This window comes from Molossus molossus, unplaced genomic scaffold, assembly GCF_014108415.1.
Source record: "Molossus molossus isolate mMolMol1 unplaced genomic scaffold, mMolMol1.p scaffold_m16_p_20, whole genome shotgun sequence".
Taxonomy (NCBI): Eukaryota; Metazoa; Chordata; class Mammalia; order Chiroptera; family Molossidae; genus Molossus; species Molossus molossus.
This window is the reverse complement of record NW_023425356.1, coordinates 21,050,638-21,070,194: the sequence shown is the minus strand read 5'-3', so window position 1 is coordinate 21,070,194 and position 19,557 is coordinate 21,050,638. Positions and strand designations below refer to the sequence as shown.

Here is a 19,557-nt window from a genome sequence, read left to right as displayed (position 1 = left end):
ACACTGGCCAGGGCTCCAAGATTTTGCCCCCTCTACCCCACCAAAACATCTTTTATTAAGGCTGCTGATGCCCTCCATGTTGCTTAACTATATCAGTCCTCATCTTACTTGACACATCAGCAGCATCTGACTTTGTGTTACTCCCTCCTTGAAACATTTTCTTCAGTTAGCTTCTTGGATACTACTTTCTCCTGGTTATCCCTACCAAGGCTCTGTACTTCTCCATCCTCTTTTCTGTTTCCTCCTTTTCTCTCTAATCTCTAAATGTTGAAGTGGTCCAGGGCTCAGTCATACAACCCCTTCTTTTAGACTAATTTTAATTTTTTTTCTTTATGATTTTAGAAAGAGAGGGAGGAAGAAGTAGGAAGAGATGAAAACCTCGATGAGAGAGAACATCAGTTGGTTGCCTCCTGCATGCCCCCCACTGGGGATTTGGCCCACAACCTGGGCATGTGCCCTGACTGGGAATCAAACTGGCGACTCTTGGTGCATGGTTCGACACTCAACCACTGAGCCACACAGGCTGCACTAGACTAATTTTTAAAAGTCCTTACAGTTGCCTAAAGACCCTGTATAATTTATCCAACTTCCCTGTAACCTCATGATCTAAATACCATCTAAATATCATAAAATTTCTATATACAGCCCAGACCTTTATTCTGAAGTACAGACTCGTATCCACTTACTTACTTGACATCTGCATTTAGATGTCTAATAGACATCTTTTTAAAAAATGTTTTTATTGATTATTTAGAGAGAGGAAGGGATATATAGAGAGAAACATCATTGGCCCCCACTGGGGACGAACCTTGACTGGGAATTGAACCGGAACTGCTCAGTCCATAGGACGATGATCAATCCATTGAGCCACACCGGCTGGGCTCTAATAGGCATCTTTTTTTTTTTTTTTTTTATTTTATTTTTTATCCTCACCCGAGGATATTTTTCCATTTTTTGTACAGATAGAGCGGGAGGGAGAGAGAGGAAGGGAGAGAGAGAGAAACATCGACGTGAAGGGACACATCGAGTGGCTGCCACCCACACGACCAACCAGGGCCGGGGACAAACTGCAACCGAAGTACGTGCCCTTAGCGGGAACCGAACCCGGGTCTCTCCGGACCGCAGGCCGACGCTCTAACCGCTGAGCCAAACCGGCCAGGGCTCTAATAGGCATCTTAAAACCAATATGTCCAAAGTTGAATTTTTGGTTCCTGCCCCTCTTGACCCATCTTTGAAATAGTAACACTATTCTTCTAGTTGCTTAGAACCAATTCTGGTGTTTTGGTTGTTTTTTTTTTTTGTCGTTGTTGTTAATCCTCACCTGAGGATATTTTTCTGTTGGTTTTTAGAGAGAGTGGAAGAGATCAAACCTGCAACCCAGGCACATGCCTTTGACCAGGAATTGAACCCACAAACCTTAATCCAATGGCCAACGCTCAAACCACTGAGCCAAACTGGCCAGGGCCAATTCTGGTATCTTGCTCTTCCCTTACATCCTCCATCAGATCCACTGGGAAATTCTATCAGTTTTGTGTCTTACGACATGCTAAAAAATCCAACTATATGTCACCATTTTCGCACCTTGTTAACCACCCTAGAATAAGTCACCATCATATCATCACATTATTGTAGTCTCCTAACTGGTCTACTTCTGCTCTTTTTCCCTGCAGTCTGTTCTCAATGCAGCAGCCAGAACTATCCTGTTAAAACCTTGTCAGATTCTGTCAATTCTCTGTTAAAACTTTCCAACAGCTCCTTTTCTCAGAGTCCTTGATCCATGAGACTGTGCATGATCCAACTTCTTTAATCCTTTTGCCTCTCCAGCCTTATTTCTTCTCGCTCTGGCTCTCCCTCTACTCCAGCCTCTACTGGTCTCCTTGTGCTTAAGTACCACTCCTGACTCAGGGCCTTTGCACTTGCTCTTTCCTCCAGGTATGTTTCAGGTTTCAGTTCAAATGTATGGCTTCCCTAGTATCCTTTTTATATAAAAAAGAAACCACACCCACCCCAGTTTATTTTCCTCTGCAGTGCTTACCATTATTTGACTACATATATTTATTTATTGGTTTATTGCCTGCCTTTCCCCAGAGAATGTAAGCTCCACAAGGTCAAGATTTTACTTTATTCTCTTCCAAGTGCCCAGAATAGTGCTTGACCCAACGGTAAATGAACATTGTTTTTGTTATTTTTTATTTTTTTTATTAGTAATCTATTGTCAGTAAGAAAGACTGGCTAATGGTAGTTTATAGTAAAAACCTTTACAAGACTGTTGCATCACAATATACAGACACTATAGAAACTGTGTCATGATGGCTTTGGTTCTAAACAGGTATACAGAAGGTCCCCATTACACTTTCCAATAATGTAAAATGTTTATCATTCTAAAATACAGCAATCCATTTAGGACATGTCATAAATCAGATCTTTTCTCGTCCTATGTACAACTAGAAATGCATGACTACATTGAAATGTATTAATGAAATGTCAAACTTCAGTGAAAAAGGAGTGAAACCCTGGTTTTAGTAAAAGATCAAAGTGCTAGGTAATGACACTAACACCACCCAAATTCGGTAAAAAAACAACAACAAAAAACCCACACAATATCTTGAAAATTGAGTTACAACTATGAAAAATCAAATCTGTACATAAAATTTACAAAAAACATTGTTGTTGCCCTGGCCGTTATGGCTCAGCGGTAGAGCGTCAGCCCACGAAGCAAAGAGTCCCTGAGTTCAATTCTGGCCAAGGGCACATACCTCGGTTGCAGTTCTTCCCAGGCCCCCATTGGGGTTGTGTGGGTGGTAGCCAATCAATGTGTCTCTCTCATGTCTATGTTTCTCTTTCTCTCTCTTCCCCCCTTTCTCCCTCCCGCCCTATCTGAAGATAAATGGAAAAATATCCTCATGGTGAGGATTTTAAAAAAAGCTAAAAACATTGTTTTTGTTCTTGCTTTTTTTCATTATAGAGTTCTTCTTGTTTTGCTGAAATATGATCCTATCGGATTTCATCTTTTGTGTGTGCTGTTGCAACTTGCATATCTCAATTCAAAAGCTTCTGACATAGTTCTAACAAGATGTCTTCTCTATTTGAGGAAAGTATTACAGGGGTGGGCAGAGGAAGGTTTACAGTTGTTCGTATGGAAAATAATACAATAATTAATAAATAATAACACAAGAAAAAATTCTGTTTTCAGTACTGACAACTGTAAACCTATGTTTCCCCACCCTTGTACTTCTCTGTTCTTCAGGTTGAATCAAGTCAATCTTGTAGGATCTAATTTCCACTATCTCATTTTTTACAGCTATTATATTTTGTATTCTTTGCAATATCTCCACAGACTTTTTAAATTGTGGTAATAAAAAAACTGTTCACAATCTATTAAATGACTGACTAAAGCTGAGAAGGTGACACCTCCCTGCACAGATATCATGGAACATGCTTTCCAAACAGTGATGACAGTATTTGTTCAGTTCCTACTCCCTTTGTTTGGGTTGAATGTTTGTCTTTATTTACTTCTACATTTAGAATACTAACTTATAGTTATTCCCGATGTTCAACTAATCATTGGAATTGCATTACTGTGATTAACCAATAGCATTTTTAAAATTTTTATTAGTATTTATTGATATTAGAAATAGGAAGGGAGAGGGAGAGACAGATAGAAACATAGATGAGAGAGAACATGAATTGGCTTTCTCCTGCATGCCCCCCACTGAGGATTGGGCCCACAACCTGGGCACGTGCCCTGACTGAGAATCGAACTGGCAACCTGTTAGTGCATGGGTCGATGCTCAACCACTGAGCCACACACTGGGCCAATAGCATTTTTGTTGATTCATTTTATATTTTATGAAATATTCTCATGATCTGATTTCAGCTATTTATGCTCATTTCTATTTTGTACAATATTGATAGAGCTACATATGCTTTCTTTCTTCTTTTTTTTAGAGAGAGAGGAAGGTGGAGGGAGAGACAGAAATACTGATGAGAAACATTGATTAGCTGCCTTCTGCATACCCAATACTGGGGATCCAGCTGGTGACCTCTTGGTTCATGGGTTGATGCTCAACCACTGAACCGTATTAGCTGGGCTACACATGCTTTCTTTCTTCTTTTTTTCTTTATTGATATTAGAGAGAGAGAAAAAGAGAGGGAGAAAGATAGAAATATGAATGAGAGCCCGGCTGGTGTGGCTCAGTGGTTGAGCGTTGACTTATACACCAGTTCGATTCCAGGTCAGGGCACATGCCCAGGTTGTGGGCCTGATCCGCAGGTGGGGGGCATGCAGGAGGCGGCCGATCCATGTTTTCTCTTATCGATGTTTCTCTCTCTCCCTCTCCCTTCCTCTCTTTATAAAATCAATAAAGAAAAAAAAAATCAATGAGAGAGAACATTGATTGGCCGTCTCCTGCATGCCCCTCACTGGGGATCAGGCCTACAACTTGGGCCTGTGCCCTGACCAGGAATAGAACTGGCAACCTCTTGGTACATATATATGCTTTCTGTTATTACTATTGCCTGATATATTGCTTTTCCCTTTCCCTTTATTTTTACCTTTGTCCCTTAGTTTTGTGTCTCTAGTTACATTGTGTGCTGTGTTTTATTGTTGTGTTTTGTTTTGTTTTTAACGTAATTCTTGTCTTGTTTTTAAAATATTTTAGTTATGTTTGAACTTGGCACTATTTTTCTGTGTTTTTTTTTTCCCTTTTCTGTCTATGATTATATTGACCCCCCCACCCCTCCGTGATATGGAGACTTGACTATTATACAACCTGTGATGGTTACCAGTAGCTTTTGAACATATCCATTGAAACTGTACCAATATCTGGGTGATATCTACAACACTCCTCTCCTGTTTCTAAGTTTGGTGTTCTATTGCCATACTTGGTTCCTTCCTCCTTTCCCCTTCCTTCCAAGATAGACATCTGGAATTTCCAGACGTGTGTGTGGTGGAAGGTAATCAAAAGCATTTTTTGCCCTGGCCGGTTTGGCTTGGCGGTTAGAGCGTCAGCCTTCGGTCCAGAGAGACCTGGGTTCGGTTCCCGCTAAGGGCACGTACTGCAGTTGCAGTTTGTCCCCAGTCCTGGTCGGGTCGTGCAGGTGGCAGCCACTCGATGTGTCCCTTTCACGTTGATGTTTCTCTCTCTCTCTCTCCCTCCCACTCTATATGAACAAAAAAATGGGGAAAAAAAAAAGTCCTCTGGTGCCCTGGCCAGTTTGGCTCAGCGGTTAGAGCGTCGGCCTGCGGTCCGGAGAGACCCGGGTTCGGTTCCCGCTAAGGGCACGTACTTCGGTTGCAGTTTGTCCCCGGCCCTGGTTGGTCGTGCGGGTGGCAGCCACTAGATGTGTCCCTTCACGTCGATGTTTCTCTCTCTCTCCCTTCCTCTCTCTCCCTCCCACTCTATCTGTACAAAAAATGGAAAAATATCCTCGGGTGAGGATTAAAAAAAAAAAAAAAAAAAAGTCCTCTGGTGAGGATAAAAAAAAAAAGCATTTTTTAATATTATTCTTTTTTTAAAAGTATTTCATTTGATTTATCCTCATCCAAGGACATTTTTCTCATTGATTTTTAGAGGTGGGGGAGAGAGAAAGAGAGAGACATCAGTTGGTTACCTCCAGCATTCACCCCACTGGGCCAGGGATTGAACTTGCAACCCAGGTGTGTGCCCTTCACAGGAAATTGAACCCATGACTCTGGTGCACAGTCTGACCTCTAACCCGAGAACACTGGCCAGTGTTATTTTTGATCAACAAACCAAAATGGTTTGCTGTTTTTTTCTCCTATTCTTTGGGGAATTAGTTATAATTGTTGATTTGTTGGACATTTTCTAGGCTCCTACCATGTGTCAGGCTCTGTACTGGGCTCAGAGATCGCAAGGATTGACATGTTTCCTGCTCTAATTAAATGGGAGAGATAGAAATCACAAATAAATGTAATTCAGAGGGATAAGGGCTCAGCAGTTAGTAGTTAGATGAATACAGTGCTATGGGAAACAGTGGGAGCTGGAAAAAAGTGATCCCACCACGTTTTGATAATGATAGGCTCTGGAGCCTACACTGCCTCTGCACTTTCAAAGGTTCTTCCAAGCTTCTCTTAGATCCCTCCAGCAGGAAACTCCACCGGAGGGCTTGAACCGCGAGCATTAACATTTTCTGTGCTGTTTCGGTCGCTCCGTCCCCGCGCGTCCCTTTTATTGTGGCCGCGCCTACAACTCCCAGGACTCAGCGCAGGATGGGGGCGGAACCAGCTGGCCGAACCGAGGTCTGTGATTGGTGGTGAGCTCTGGGCCAATTGGAGGAGTCGTTGTTAGGCGGTCCCGGAGAACTAGTCTGGGAGGGAGGAAGGTTGCAAGATGGTGTTGGAAAGCACTATGGTTTGGTGAGTAACTATTCAGGGGCCTCGTGAGGGGCGGCACTGGGTCGGGGGCGCGCGGAGGCCGTGGGGGCCTGGGGTAGGCGCGGGGGCTGATGGGCGAGATGCCACCTTGGGCTGGGAGGGAAGGAGCTCCATCGACTCCCTGAGTCATCCCCGGCCCGGGAGAGCTGGACAGGCCCGGGGTACCCCTGTTAACACTCACCCCGCGGAGAGTCATTGACGGCCGATCCCTGCTGCCTTTCTCTCTCCCAGCGTCGTCTTCTCTAGACCGGCCCCAGGTCTGCCTTTAGTCAGAGTCATGCTTCTCGGACTCATCGTGATAGTCTCCTGCCCTCCTCTCCTCTTCCCAGCACAGTGAAGGAAGAGAGGTCATAAACCCTTTCCCTAGTCTCTAATTCTGTTACCTTCCCTGTGTCTTCTTTAAAGGTACTGCATATAGAGAGCTTTTTATGTGTTAGGTATTACTTTACTTTATCTCACTTAAACCTCCCGACACTTTTAAGTTTACAGTGAGGATACTCAATCACAGCAATTTTAAATGATTTACCCACAGTCACACAGCTAATTAAGTGGTGGAGCCAAGATTTAAAGGTGAGGCGGCTCTGGTCATCAGTGTCAGACTTGGGCTGAGTATGTATTGAGTTGGATTAGAAGCTGAGGACACAGACTTTTGCAAGGTTACAAGAGTTTCTTCTAGGTGTGAGCAGAGAACATAATACAGAATAGTACAGAAATACACACACGTCGTCAGTTGGATGGAACAGGGTTTTCTTTTGGGGGAGAGGATAGCATTGCCAAATAAAATATAGAATGCCAGTTAAATTTGAATTTCAGATTAGTAATTCAATATAAAAAATGGATATAAGCATGTCCCAAATATTGCATGGGACATACTTATACCAAAAAGTTATTTGATATTTATCTGAAATTCAAATTTAACTGAACTTGAAGCTTTCTTTCTTTCTTTCTTTCTTTCTTTCTTTCTTTCTTTCTTTCTTTCTTCCTTTCTTCCTTTCTTCCTTTCTTTCCTTTCTTTCCTTTCTTTCTTTCTTCCTTTCTTTCCTTTCTTTCCTTTCTTTCCTTTCTTTCCTTGGTATGTGCCCCTAGCGAGAACTGAACCCGGGACTCTGGTCCGCAGGCCAGTGCTCCAACTGCTGAGCCAAACCGGCCAGGGCTGAAGGTTTTTTTAAAATATTTTTTTCTTTATTGATTTTAGAGAGGGAGAGAGAGAGATAGAAACATCCATTGGCTGCCTCCTGCATGCCCCCCACTGGGGATCAGGCCCGAACCTGGGCATGTGCCCTGACTGGTAATCGAACTGGTGACCTCTTGGTGCATGGGTCAGTGCTCAACCACTGAGCCACACCAGCTGGGTACTTGAGGATATTTTTCTATTGATTCCTTAGAGAGAGTGGAAGGGAGGGACGGTGGGAGAGAGAAACATCGATTTGAGAATGACATATCAATTGGTTGCCTCCCACATGACCCCCTTCGTAGTCGTGGATCAGACCTGCAACCCAGGTCCATGCCCTTGACCGAGAATCGAACTGAAGACCCCTGGGCCTGTGGGCCCAGGTTCTAACCACTGAGCCAAATTAGTCAGGGCTGGAATTGTGTATTTTTGTTTGCTAAATCTGGCAGCCTCTGGGAGAGAGCATGTTAGAGTGAAAAGGGGACAGGATTTAGAATCCAAAAACCTGTTTTTTTTGTTATTTAAAGCTGCATGTTTTATCTATAAAATGGGGATAATAGTAACATCCACTTTCCTTACAGCAGTTAAGTAAAATGTATGTGCTGGTTCTCTGTAAACAGTATAGCACCGTGTATATATTAGTTTCCATGGTACTTAAGGAATCCTCAAGGAAGAATTTAAAAGGGGCCCTGATGGGACTTAGACAAATGTTAGGGAGAAGAGGTCTTTACAGCTAGGGGGAAGGGCATAAAGCTGCTGAGATATAAATGCTTAGGGATTAGGCAGTTGACTAATGTGACTTTATTATAAGGTTGTTGGTTTAAGGTAATTCCTTTTTTTTAAAAAAGTTAAATGGGACCAGGTAGAAGTCTACAAGTATCAGACTGAGGGTGGTTGAATTCTGTCCTGTACCCTTCAATAGAGGACTGTTGAAAAAATTCTGAGGATGGCGGAGGGACAGCTGTATACAAAATGGCATTTAATAATGATCTGGCTTGGTACAGGAGAAAAGATTTGGCCCGGAGAGATATATTGGTGGCCTATTGTAACAGCTCAGGCACAGAACAATGATGAGAGTTGCTCCTTTTTTTCTGTGGGGCCTCATGCTTTGCTTTCCTCAGAATTCCTTGAGGAGTTTATTAAAAATTGCAACTGTTTGACTCTACTTTCAATCTCTTGAGTCAGACTCCCAGTCAGGGAAGTCCAGGCATGTGTATTCTTATTTTAAATGAAGACTTTTATGGAATAGCTGGATAGTATCATAAGCCCTTATTTATTTATTTATTTATTTATTTTTAATCCTCACCCAAGGACATTTTTGCATTCATCTTCAGATAGAGCAGGAGGGAGAGAGGAAGGAAGAGAGAAAGAGAAACATCGATGTGAGAGAGGCACATCGACTGGCTGCCACCCACACGACCCAAACCGGGGCTGGGGACAAACTGCAACTGAGGTACATGCCCTTAGCAGGAACTGAACCTGGGACTCTCTGGTCCACGGGCCAATGCTCTAACCACTGAGCCAAACTGGCTGGGGCTCGTAAGCCCTTATTTTGATATGAATTTTTGTTGGGAAAAATTATATCCTGTTGAGCAAAAGTAATCACAAGAAACACATATATTATCCCATTCATATAAAGTTCAAAATTAGGAAAATAAAGCAATGTGTTTTTTTGGGGATGCATACCTAGGTGTTAAGGAGTCTGTTTTCAACACCACCACCACTGCATTACCCTCCCAGTGGTTCTGACACTCAGGAAAGTGTGAGAACTACTGCTATGTTCTCCACTATTTCTCAAGCCCCCTTTTCTTACTTTGACATCTTTCTTCCTGCCCTCATCCATTTGCTGGTCTTGCCCACAACCCTTATACTTAGTAGTTATTCCATCTGGGTGATCCTCAAAGCCTTCATTACTTTTTTTTTTATATTTGGACTCATCACTATATTTTAAGTTAGAAAGGCAGTTAATTCCCCTGCTGGGTGAATAACTAGAAACAGTGTATTGAGGGGGAAAAGAATAATAATGCATGGTCAGTAGAGTTGGCCTTGACCTCCTTTATATAGAGTTTCCATTATAAGAATTAGTCTGTTTCATGCTTACTATTAGGCATTGTGCTAAGTACTTTCCATGCATTTAATCCTCATAGCAATCTTGTAGGGTTGGTACAATAAAATCCTTTTTATGCATGAGATAAATGGACCTTAGATAAATTAAGTAACTTCCACAGAATCATAGAATTAGCAAGTAGCAGAATGGGGATTTGAACCTGTGCCTGAAGAACACTGCCCTTTACTCCTGTTCCACTCACCTTCCAAGTAGCTACTTAATTATCTCTCTTCATCATTTTTTGTTTGTGTGTATTGCCAGGCAAAGGATACTAAAGAAGAAAATTGCCCCCATAACCCATATTTTGTTCACCAATAGAAATGAGGTGTCTTATCTAGCACAGATGGAATCGTTGCTTATTAGAGTTCTAAGGGACTTCTGTCATCAAGAATTGATTCTGGAGTGGGGAGCTAAGAAAGGGCAGGAGGCAGAGAACAGCACAGCTGAGCCTGAGGTGGCCACCTCAAGAATGGAAGGCCTGGGAAGATAAACCTTCCCAGCTCCCTCCACCAGGCACTGCAGGAGAAAATGATGTTCAAATAGCAGGACGACTGCCCAACTGTTCCCCCAGCAGAGGAGACACAGAAATTATGTCAGGAGCCATCCCCACTGATGCATAGAAACTGGCCAGGTGAAAGCCAATTTGATGGAAAAGTACCTGGAGCACAGCTCCTGAGAGGAAAAGGCTGCCCTGACCTGATCGGAACCTTTGCGACAGCCCCCAAGCAATGCTCACAAAGGCTGGGGTGGGAAGGGAGCCTTTTAGGTGAAGAATTTACCTCTCTTTGCAGGTCATCTCTTTGTTCTGTTACACCTTCAAGCTGAGTTTTTACCAGTTCCTTGTGCGTATTTTCCTTTAATAAAGATTTTTGCCAAAAAAAAAAATTTGATTCTGGCCCCGGCCGGTTTGGCTCAGCGGTAGAGCGACAGCCCATGGACCATGAGTCTCGGGTTTGATTCCAGGCACATACCTTGGTTGCAGTTCATCCCAGGGCCTGGTCGAGGCATGTGGGAGGCAACCAGTCGATGTGTCCCTCTCACGTTGATGTTTCTCTCTCCCTCCCACTCTATCTGAAGATAAATAGAGAAATATCCTCGGGTGAGGATTAAAAAAAAAAAAATTTGATTCTGTTCAGGGGCTTGTATAACTGCTTCCCTGATCTGCCTTCTTTTTGGTCCCTGGGAAGCTGGAGCTTGTAGTTCATAGAATCTGGATTCTTTTTAAATTTTTTTTCTTTATTGATTTTAGAGGAAAGGAAAGGAGAGGGAGAGAGAGATAGACCATCAATGAGAGAGAACATCGACTGGCCACCTCCTGCATGGCCCCACTAGGGATTTAGCCCACAACCTGGGCATGTGCCCTGACTGGGAATTGAACCGGCGACCTCTTGTTGTGTGGGTTGATGCTCAACCACTGAGTGACACCAGCTGGGCTGGATTCTTTTAGATTATGACAAGTTGTAGGGATAGAAGAGGTGAGACTCCAGATCCATGAAACCTCATTTTTGCAGTTCATTCTAGCTGTTACACATTTCACCAGATAACTGTATTGTATTTTCCTGTGCTCAGTGCTGCCAAGTGTGTTATTTTATGTTTTTATTGTTGCTAATCTTGGTGAGGATATTTTTTCCATTTCTTTTTATTTATTTATTTTTCTTTAATTTTATTATTATTATTATTATTATTATTATTATTATTGAATTTTAGAGAGAGAGGGAGACAAGAAGAAACATTGATGAGAGAGAACACTGATTGGCCGCCTCCTGCATGCCCCCCCAATGGGGATTGGCCCACAACCTGGATATGTGCCCTGACCAGGAATCGAACTGGTGACCTCTTAGTGCATGGTCGATGCTCAACCACTGAGCCACACCAGCTGGGCATAAATATTTTTAAGTTGCCTTTATCTCTTACCTTTGGAATACTCCCATTTTAGTGGCATACTTAGACTATTCATACTTAGACTATTCATCCATGATAATACTTAATAACACTTAAATATACCTTATAAAAGGGCTGTTTTGGTATATCAGTAGATTGAAACCTTTGGTGCTTATCAGAGTCACTTGTGGAGTAGAGATTTAAATTTTTTTTCTTCCTTTAGTCATTTTGATTCAGTAAGTTTGAGTTAAGGCTTAGTCATTTATATATATTTTTTTAAAAGCTGGAGGTGATTCTGAGTTCCACAGACTGAGAGCCACTGTTATTCCCCACAATGCCTCTCACAGGAGAGGTTGAAGGAGGTGGAGGTCCCTGAAACTGGAGAGGATGCCTCAGATCCTTTACATGTGTCTTTTCTCTCCTTCACTCGTAATCTAACAGCGTGGACAACAGCGAGTACATGCGGAATGGGGACTTCTTACCCACTCGGCTGCAGGCCCAACAAGATGCTGTCAACATTGTATGTCACTCCAAGACCCGCAGCAACCCTGAGAACAACGTGGGCCTTATCACACTGGCCAAGTACGTGGGACAGAAGAGGAGGGGGTTTGGCAGTGGGTGGGGTTTTCCCACATGTCACCCACTGTGGCATCCAGGTTGCTACCCTTTTGTAGATTTTGTGAGGCTGCTTTTGCCGATCACCTTCCTAGACTACCTTCTTCTCTGTTTAATGTAAATAGAAATAGTAACTTGTTTTTTTGTTTGTTTGTTTTTTTGTTAAGCCTCACCAGAATATATCATTTCCATTGAATTTTAGAGAGAGAGAGAGAGAGAGAGAGAGAGAGAGAAACATCGATTGATTGCCTCCCACTTGACTCCTGCCAGAGCCAGGGTCGAACGTGCAACCCAGGTACATGCCCTTGACTGGGAATTGAACTTGTAACCATTCGGTGCTCAGGCTGATGCTCTGTCCACTGAGCCATACTGGCCAGGGCAATAGCAACTTACTATTATTTTTTTAAATTGATTTTATAGAGAGGAAGGGAGAGGGAAAGAGAGAGTAACATCGATGAGAGAGAACATCAATTGGCCACTTCCTACATGCCCCCCCCACTGGGAATCAGGCCCACAGCCTGGCATGTGCCCTGACCGGGAATTGAACCGGCGACCTGTTTGTGCATGGGTCGACGCTCAGTCACTGAGCCACACCAGCCAGGTGTAACTTGTTTTTAATATTGACCTGAGTTTAATACAGTTATGAGTATCAATCTCCTGGGGTAAAATTTCACAGTATATTTTAAAGTCAGTGAAAAGTGATTAGGGTCCCACCAGTGTGGCCCAGTGGTTGAGCAACGACTCATGCACCAAGAGGTCACCAGTTCGATTCCTGGTTGGGACATGTGCCCTAGTTGTGGGCCAGATCCCTATTGGGGAGCATGCAAGAGGTGGCCAGTTGATGGTGTTTCTCATCGATGTTTCTGTCTCTCCCTCTCTCTCACTTCCTCTCTCTATAAAATCAATAAAGGAAAGAAAAAAGAAAAGTGATTTAGGGTAAGAGCCCCAAGGCATATTTCACATATCCTGTTACCTCAAAAGTGATTTGCTTTAGGAGTTGATAATCCTCAAATGAGTAACCACCCATTCCAGTGTACATATTGTCATGTTATTAGGAAAATGAATCTAGAAATGGAGATGGTGGGAGAGAGACACAGTAGCGTCCAACTGTTGTGGAGGATTCTCAGCTCTGCCAACAAGATAACATGAGAGGAGCGAGGGAGAAACGGGGAGGACAAGGGCAAGTTTTTACAAAATCAGCCACTTATTTTCTTTCTTTTTTTTTTTTTTTTTAATCCTCATTCGAGGACATTTTTCCATTTTTTGTACAGACAGAGTGGGAGGGAGAGAGAGGAAGAAAGAGAGAGGGAAACATCGATGTGAAAGGGACACATCGAGTGGCTGCCACCCGCACGACCAAACAGGGCCGGGGACAAACTGCAACCGAGGTACGTGCCCTTAGCGGGAACCGAACCTGGGTCTCTGCGGACCGCAGGCGGACGCTCTAACCGCTGAGCCAAACTGGCCAGGGCCAGCCACTTATTTTCCATGCTGCACATCTCGGCACTAGGTTTCCTCCCAGTTTTATTGACATATAATTGATATATAATATTGGACCCTTGAACAGTACAGATTTGAACTACATGGATCCACTTAGATGCAGATTTTTATTTTTTATTTAAAAAAAAAAAAAATGGCCCAGCCTATGTGGTTCAGTGAATTGACCATTGTCCCATGGACTGAGAGGTCCCAGTTTGATTCCCAGTCAGGGCACATGCCTGGGTTGCGGGCTCGATCCCCAGTAGGGGATGTGCAGAAGGTAGCCAATCGATGTATCTCTCTCACATTGATGTTTCTCTCTCTTTCTCTCTAAAACAATCAATTAAAACATATTTTTAAAAAACATGTTTTTTTAATTTTTATTTATTTATTTATTTTTTTAAATCCTCACCCGAGGATATTTTTCCATTTTTGTACAGATAGAGTGGGAGGGAGAGAGAGGAAGGGAGAGAGAGAGAGAAACATCGACGTGAAGGGACACATCGAGTGGCTGCACAACCAACCAGGGCCGGGGACAAACTGCAACCGAAGTACGTGCCCTTAGCGGGAACCGAACCCGGGTCTCTCCGGACCGCAGGCCAACGCTCTAACCGCTGAGCCAAACTGGCCAGGGCAAAAAAAACATGTTTTTTTTAAAAAAAAACATTGAAGAAGCCCTGACCGGTTTGGCTCAGCGGTTAGAGCATCGACCTACAGTCCAGAGAGACCCAGGTTTGGTTCCCACTAAGGGTGCGTGCCTTGGTTGCGGTTTGTCCCTGCCCTGGTTGGGGTCGTGTGGGTGGCAGCCTGTTGATGTGTCTCTCTCACATTGATGTTTCTCTCTCCCCCACCCCTCACTCTGAAGATGAATGCAAAAATGCCCTCGGGGGAGGATTAAATAAATAAATAAATAAATAAAAAGGCAACCAACGAAATGGAAGAAAACATTTTTTTTTTTATCCTCACCCGAGGACATTTTTCCATTTTTTGTTCAGATAGAGTGGGAAGGAGAGAGAAACATTGACGTGAAAGGGACACATTGAGTGGCTGCCACCCGCACAACAACCAGGGCCGGGGACAAACTGCAACCGAGGTACGTGCCCTTAGCGGGAACCGAACCCGGGTCTCTCTGGACCGCAGGCCAGTGCTCTAACTGCTGAGCCAAACCAGCCAGGGCAATGGAAGAAAACATTTAAAAAAAATAGAAATAAAATAAAAAACATTGAAGAAGCCTGTGGCTTTTTTTTTTTTTAATCCTTAGCCGAAGATATTTTTCCATTTATTTTCAGACAGAGTGGGAGAGTGGGAGGGAGAGATAGAGAGAAACATTGATGTGAGAGAGACACATCAATTGGTTGCCTCCCGCATGACTCCGACCAGGGCCGGGGACCAAAGTGCATCCAAGGTACGTGCCCTTGACCGGAATTGAACCCGCGACTCTTCGGTCCTTGGGTCAAAGCTCTAACTGCTGAGCCAAACTGGCCAGGGCAAAAAGCATGTTTTTATTGCAGATTGAAACCAGTATTTTTGTTTTTTTTAATTTTTTATCCTCTCCTGTGGACATTTTTCCATTTTTTTGTTCAGATAGAGTGGGAGGGAGAGAGAGAGAGAGAGAAACATCGACGTGAAAGGGACACATCGAGTGGCTGCCACCCGCACGACCCAAGCAGGGCCAGGGACAAAGAAACCAGTATTTTTTTTATCATGATTGGGAATCCCGGTTGTGGAGGGCCAACTATAGGCATTGTTCTATGCCATTTTATTTTTATTTAAAAATATATACATTTTAGCCCTGCCCGGTGTTTGGCTTAGCAGTTACGAGTGTAAGTCTGCGGACCAGAGAGTTCTAGGTTTGGTTCCAGATAAGGGAATGTACCTTGGTTGCAGTTTGGCCCTGGCTCCAGCCCTGGTTGTGGTCATGTGGGTGGCAGCCGCTCGGTGTATCTCTCTTACATCGATGTTTCTCTCTCTCTCCTTGCCTCTCTCCCTTCCGCTCTATCTGAGGATAAATGCAAAAATGTAAAAATATATATATATATTTTTTTTAATTGATATTTTAGAGAGAGAGGAAGGGAGAAGGAGAGACAGAAACATCAGTGAGAGAGAAACAGCGATTGGTTGCTTCCTGCACTCCCCGCACTGGGGATCAAGCCCAGAACCCGGGCATATGCTCTGACCTGGACGGGAACTGATGACCTTCTAGTGCATGGCATGACACTCAATCCACTGAGCCACACTGGCCCTGCTGTTCTACACCATTTTATATAAGGGACTTAAGCATCTGCGAATATGGTATCTGCTGCGGGGTCCTGAAACTAATCGCCCATGGGGGAATCAGAAATTACACACAGATTTTCCACTGTGCCCCTCGTAGTTGAAGGGTCAACTGTATTGTAAAATGATTACTACAAGAAGTTGACATCCACATCTCACATAATTTGTTATTTTTTGTGATGATAACTTTTAGATGTTTGATTAAGAAAAATAGGGATTACAGTTATTTTCAAGTTCTCTAAAGAAAAGATGAATCAAACAGTGTAGAGACACTTGTTTTGACCTGAAATCATGGAACTGTTTTCTGCATATTCCAGTGACTGCGAAGTACTGACCACACTCACCCCTGACACCGGCCGCATCCTGTCCAAGCTTCATACTGTCCAGCCCAAGGGCAAGATCACCTTCTGCACTGGCATCCGCGTGGCCCATGTGAGTCCTGGATCCCTTTGATTGTTCCTTCTTGCTCAGAGATTCTGCCTCCAACATTGTTAATTTCTCCTGTGGAATCTTGAGCTAGAACCAGAGCAAGGAAAGAGAGGTGACCTGGAGAAAGGAGTAGAAAGGATGTGGTGGGGTGAATCCCAAAAAGGGAAGGGTGAAGGAAAGGGTTTAGACCTTGTGTGAGCATGGTGGTAGACTTGAGGTACGTAGAAACCATAAGAAGAAAGCAACAGAGTGACAGGGAACGAGCTCAGTGATTCCTCTGGCTGACTCTGAGAACTTTCTTTTCTTTACTAGTTGGCTCTGAAGCACCGACAGGGCAAGAATCACAAGATGCGCATCATTGCCTTTGTGGGGAGCCCTGTGGAGGACAATGAGAAGGATGTGAGTCCAAGTGACAGCTGGGGGAAAATCGGGTGGAACGTATTTGGGAATGGGGTCTTTCAACCCTTAGGGGAGCCTGGCAGAGGCATTGGGTTCATCAATTTGGGGAAAGGTGGATATGCAGAATTTAGTGTTTCTGTTGGGGGACTTTGGGGAGGTCAGCTGAGTTCCGTATGCTTTTGTGAGGTGTGTCACTTCCCCTCATGGTGTGGAACGGGTTTCCTCATGTCTTTCCCCTTCTTCCCAGCTGGTGAAACTGGCGAAACGCCTCAAGAAGGAGAAAGTAAATGTTGACATTATAAATTTTGGAGAAGAGGTGAGTAAGGACTGGTTGGGAGCATTGACTTGCTTTGGTTGTAAAATGAGAACAGTCCTTCCCAGAGGCGTGCTGTGTGTGGGAGAGGATTGCAAGCAAGGACTGAAATAGCAGAGAGTGGGGAGCGTGTGGGCAGGAAGGAAAGTCTCCTGTGTTCTTTCCTCCCCCAGGAAGTGAACACAGAAAAGCTGACAGCCTTTGTGAACACACTGAATGGCAAAGATGGAACTGGTTCTCACCTGGTGACAGTGCCTCCTGGGCCCAGCCTTGCTGATGCCCTCATCAGTTCTCCGATTCTGGCTGGTGAAGGTGGTGCCATGCTGGGTCTTGGTGCCAGTGACTTTGAATTTGGAGTGGATCCCAGTGCTGATCCTGAACTGGCCCTGGTAAGCACGTGCTGACCGCAGGTAGAGCCCAAGTGTCCTTCTTTGTCCTCTACTGACACACCCACACGCCACATAGCTCCTCTGGAGCTAGACAGCCCTACACTCCCTTGCTCAGTTTCCCAGACCCCCATTGTGGTCCCTCTGCTGTATAATTCTGTCTGATCTCTGTCAGATTCTTACTCACTTCTCCTGATTAAACCCCAGGCTTCTCCCATATGCATTTTTCCTGTATCGCCTCTCTGGCTTCTCCATATGCATAAACCAAAATGTGCCTCTGGTGCTCCTTTGCCACCACTCTGCTGACTTCCCCACGAGTGAGGGAGGGTGGGTGAACATCTGACCTTGCCCTGCCTTTCGCCAGGCCCTGCGGGTTTCCATGGAAGAGCAGCGGCAGCGGCAGGAGGAGGAGGCCCGGCGGGCAGCTGCAGCCTCGGCTGCTGAGGCTGGGATCGCTGCGACTGGGGCCGAAGGTGAAAGAGGTGGAATCTGAAGTCCCGTGGCTGCGGGGTGCTCCGTGGAAGCTGGTGCAGGCATGGGAGGGCGGGTGTCTGGCAGTGTGGGAATATGTGGACTGAGGAAATGTTTTGGGGGTGAGTCTCTGTGGAATAGTCACCAGTCCCACCCTGCCACTGTCCTTTCCCAGACTCGGACGACGCCCTGCTGAAGATGACCATCAACCAGCAGGAGTTCAGCCGCACTGGGCTCCCTGACCTAAGCAGTATGACTGAGGAAGAGCAGATTGCTTATGCCATGCAGATGTCCTTGCAGGGTACAGGTGAGCCAGGGTCTGGGTGGCAGGTTTTAGGCAAAGAGCTTGGGGTGGGGAAATGGAACTGAACAGACTGACCTCTTTTCCTCAGAGTTTGGCCAGGCAGAATCAGCTGACATTGATGCCAGTTCAGCCATGGACACATCTGAGCCCGCCAAGGTGAGGGCCAGTGGTGACTCCTGCCCCCATCAGGTCCTCAGCTCTCTAGGCCTGGGACTGTTCCTCTTTCAGGGTTTTATAGACGAGCTTGTTGAGGAGCAGAAGGAAACAAACACATGGGTATAGTTTCTTGTGTGTAAACCTGCTAAGGCAGTAGCATGCTAGTGGTTGGGGTTGGAGAAGTGTCCTGGTATTCTGTAATTTTCGTTCCTTGCTGGTGAGAGCGGGCTGGACAGTTCTCTAGGATCTCATCTACCCAGGAGAGGGTCTAGGAAAAAGAAAAAGGAGGAATGGGTGTCTGATAGCAGGAAACCTGAACATGATGGCGTCTGCTTTTAGCCTTTGAGCTCAGGAAGCAAAGCGGTCAGGTAATAAATGTTTGCATTCATACCATATATAGATACTGGGTGTTTTCCTGAGTCATCCTTCCTACCCTCGGCCAGAGGTGTCCCCCACCCCAGACTGGTGGAGAGGGGCCCAGGCAGCAGTGTGCACCTCGCCCTACCCTGAGCTGACCCTGCCCTTTTTCAGGAGGAGGATGATTATGACGTGATGCAGGACCCCGAATTCCTTCAGAGTGTCCTGGAGAACCTTCCAGGTGTGGATCCCAACAATGAGGCCATTCGAAATGCCATGGGCTCCCTGGCCTCTCAGGCCACCAAGGATGGCAAGAAGGAAAAGAAGGAGGAGGACAAGAAATGAGACTGGAGCGGAAGGGTAGCTGAGCCTACCCGGGGGCTGCGTAGGGTGGGTGGGATATAGGGCTAGATATGTTATCTGAACCATTACAACCTAAATAAAGCTTGACAACTTTTTTTTTTTTTTTGCTTCAAATAATAGTAGCTTTGAGTTTGAGAGAGGAGTATACGGCATGAAGGAGCATGTTCCTTATTGAGTTCTGTGTCTTCAGTATGTGGTCTCTCAGTCCTGACGTGCTCCACTTCCCATCTCCATCCTTGGCAGTCTGTCCTTACATTTTTCCTGCCCTGGGGCTATTTTACTTGCATTAAGAATAACTTTTCTGAAAGTTACTATTTTTTAGGCATTAGGGCCACAGAGGTGAACAGAAAACAGTACTGGCCTTTGGGAATTCTAGGCCAGGGCTGGTTCATAAAAGCCATTACACATGTTTGCTATGTCCCCAAAGAGGCATGAGCAAGACAGTCCGGAAACAG

General features: G+C 44.7%; 1 protein-coding gene across 2 annotated transcripts; it reads left to right on the top strand.

Annotated features, from left to right (window-relative positions):
• The first annotated feature begins 6,290 nt into the window (after positions 1-6,290).
• Positions 6,291-19,197, top strand: PSMD4 (proteasome 26S subunit, non-ATPase 4). 2 transcript variants are annotated; one of them, XM_036271951.1, is made up of 10 exons: positions 6,291-6,379; positions 11,998-12,138; positions 16,242-16,356; positions 16,666-16,752; positions 17,000-17,068; positions 17,239-17,454; positions 17,816-17,924; positions 18,098-18,229; positions 18,315-18,382; positions 18,914-19,197. In XM_036271951.1, exons 1-10 carry the CDS (start codon positions 6,354-6,356, stop codon positions 19,082-19,084), a joined length of 1,134 nt encoding a protein of 377 aa, XP_036127844.1. In that variant the 5' UTR covers positions 6,291-6,353; the 3' UTR covers positions 19,085-19,197. The 2 variants fall into 2 exon arrangements, with proteins under 2 accessions (XP_036127844.1, XP_036127843.1); XM_036271950.1 differs by having other exon boundaries at positions 6,301-6,379; positions 17,816-17,933; positions 18,914-19,192.
• Positions 19,198-19,557: the final 360 nt, after the last annotated feature.

Coding starts and splice junctions, on each gene's coding strand:
- PSMD4 (XM_036271950.1), top strand. CDS start 6,354: ATGGTGTTGGAAAGCACTATGGTTTG. Junction 17,934..18,097: donor TGGGGCCGAAGGTGAAAGAG/GTGGAATCTGAA, acceptor GTCCTTTCCCAG/ACTCGGACGACGCCCTGCTG. Junction 18,383..18,913: donor ACACATCTGAGCCCGCCAAG/GTGAGGGCCAGT, acceptor GCCCTTTTTCAG/GAGGAGGATGATTATGACGT.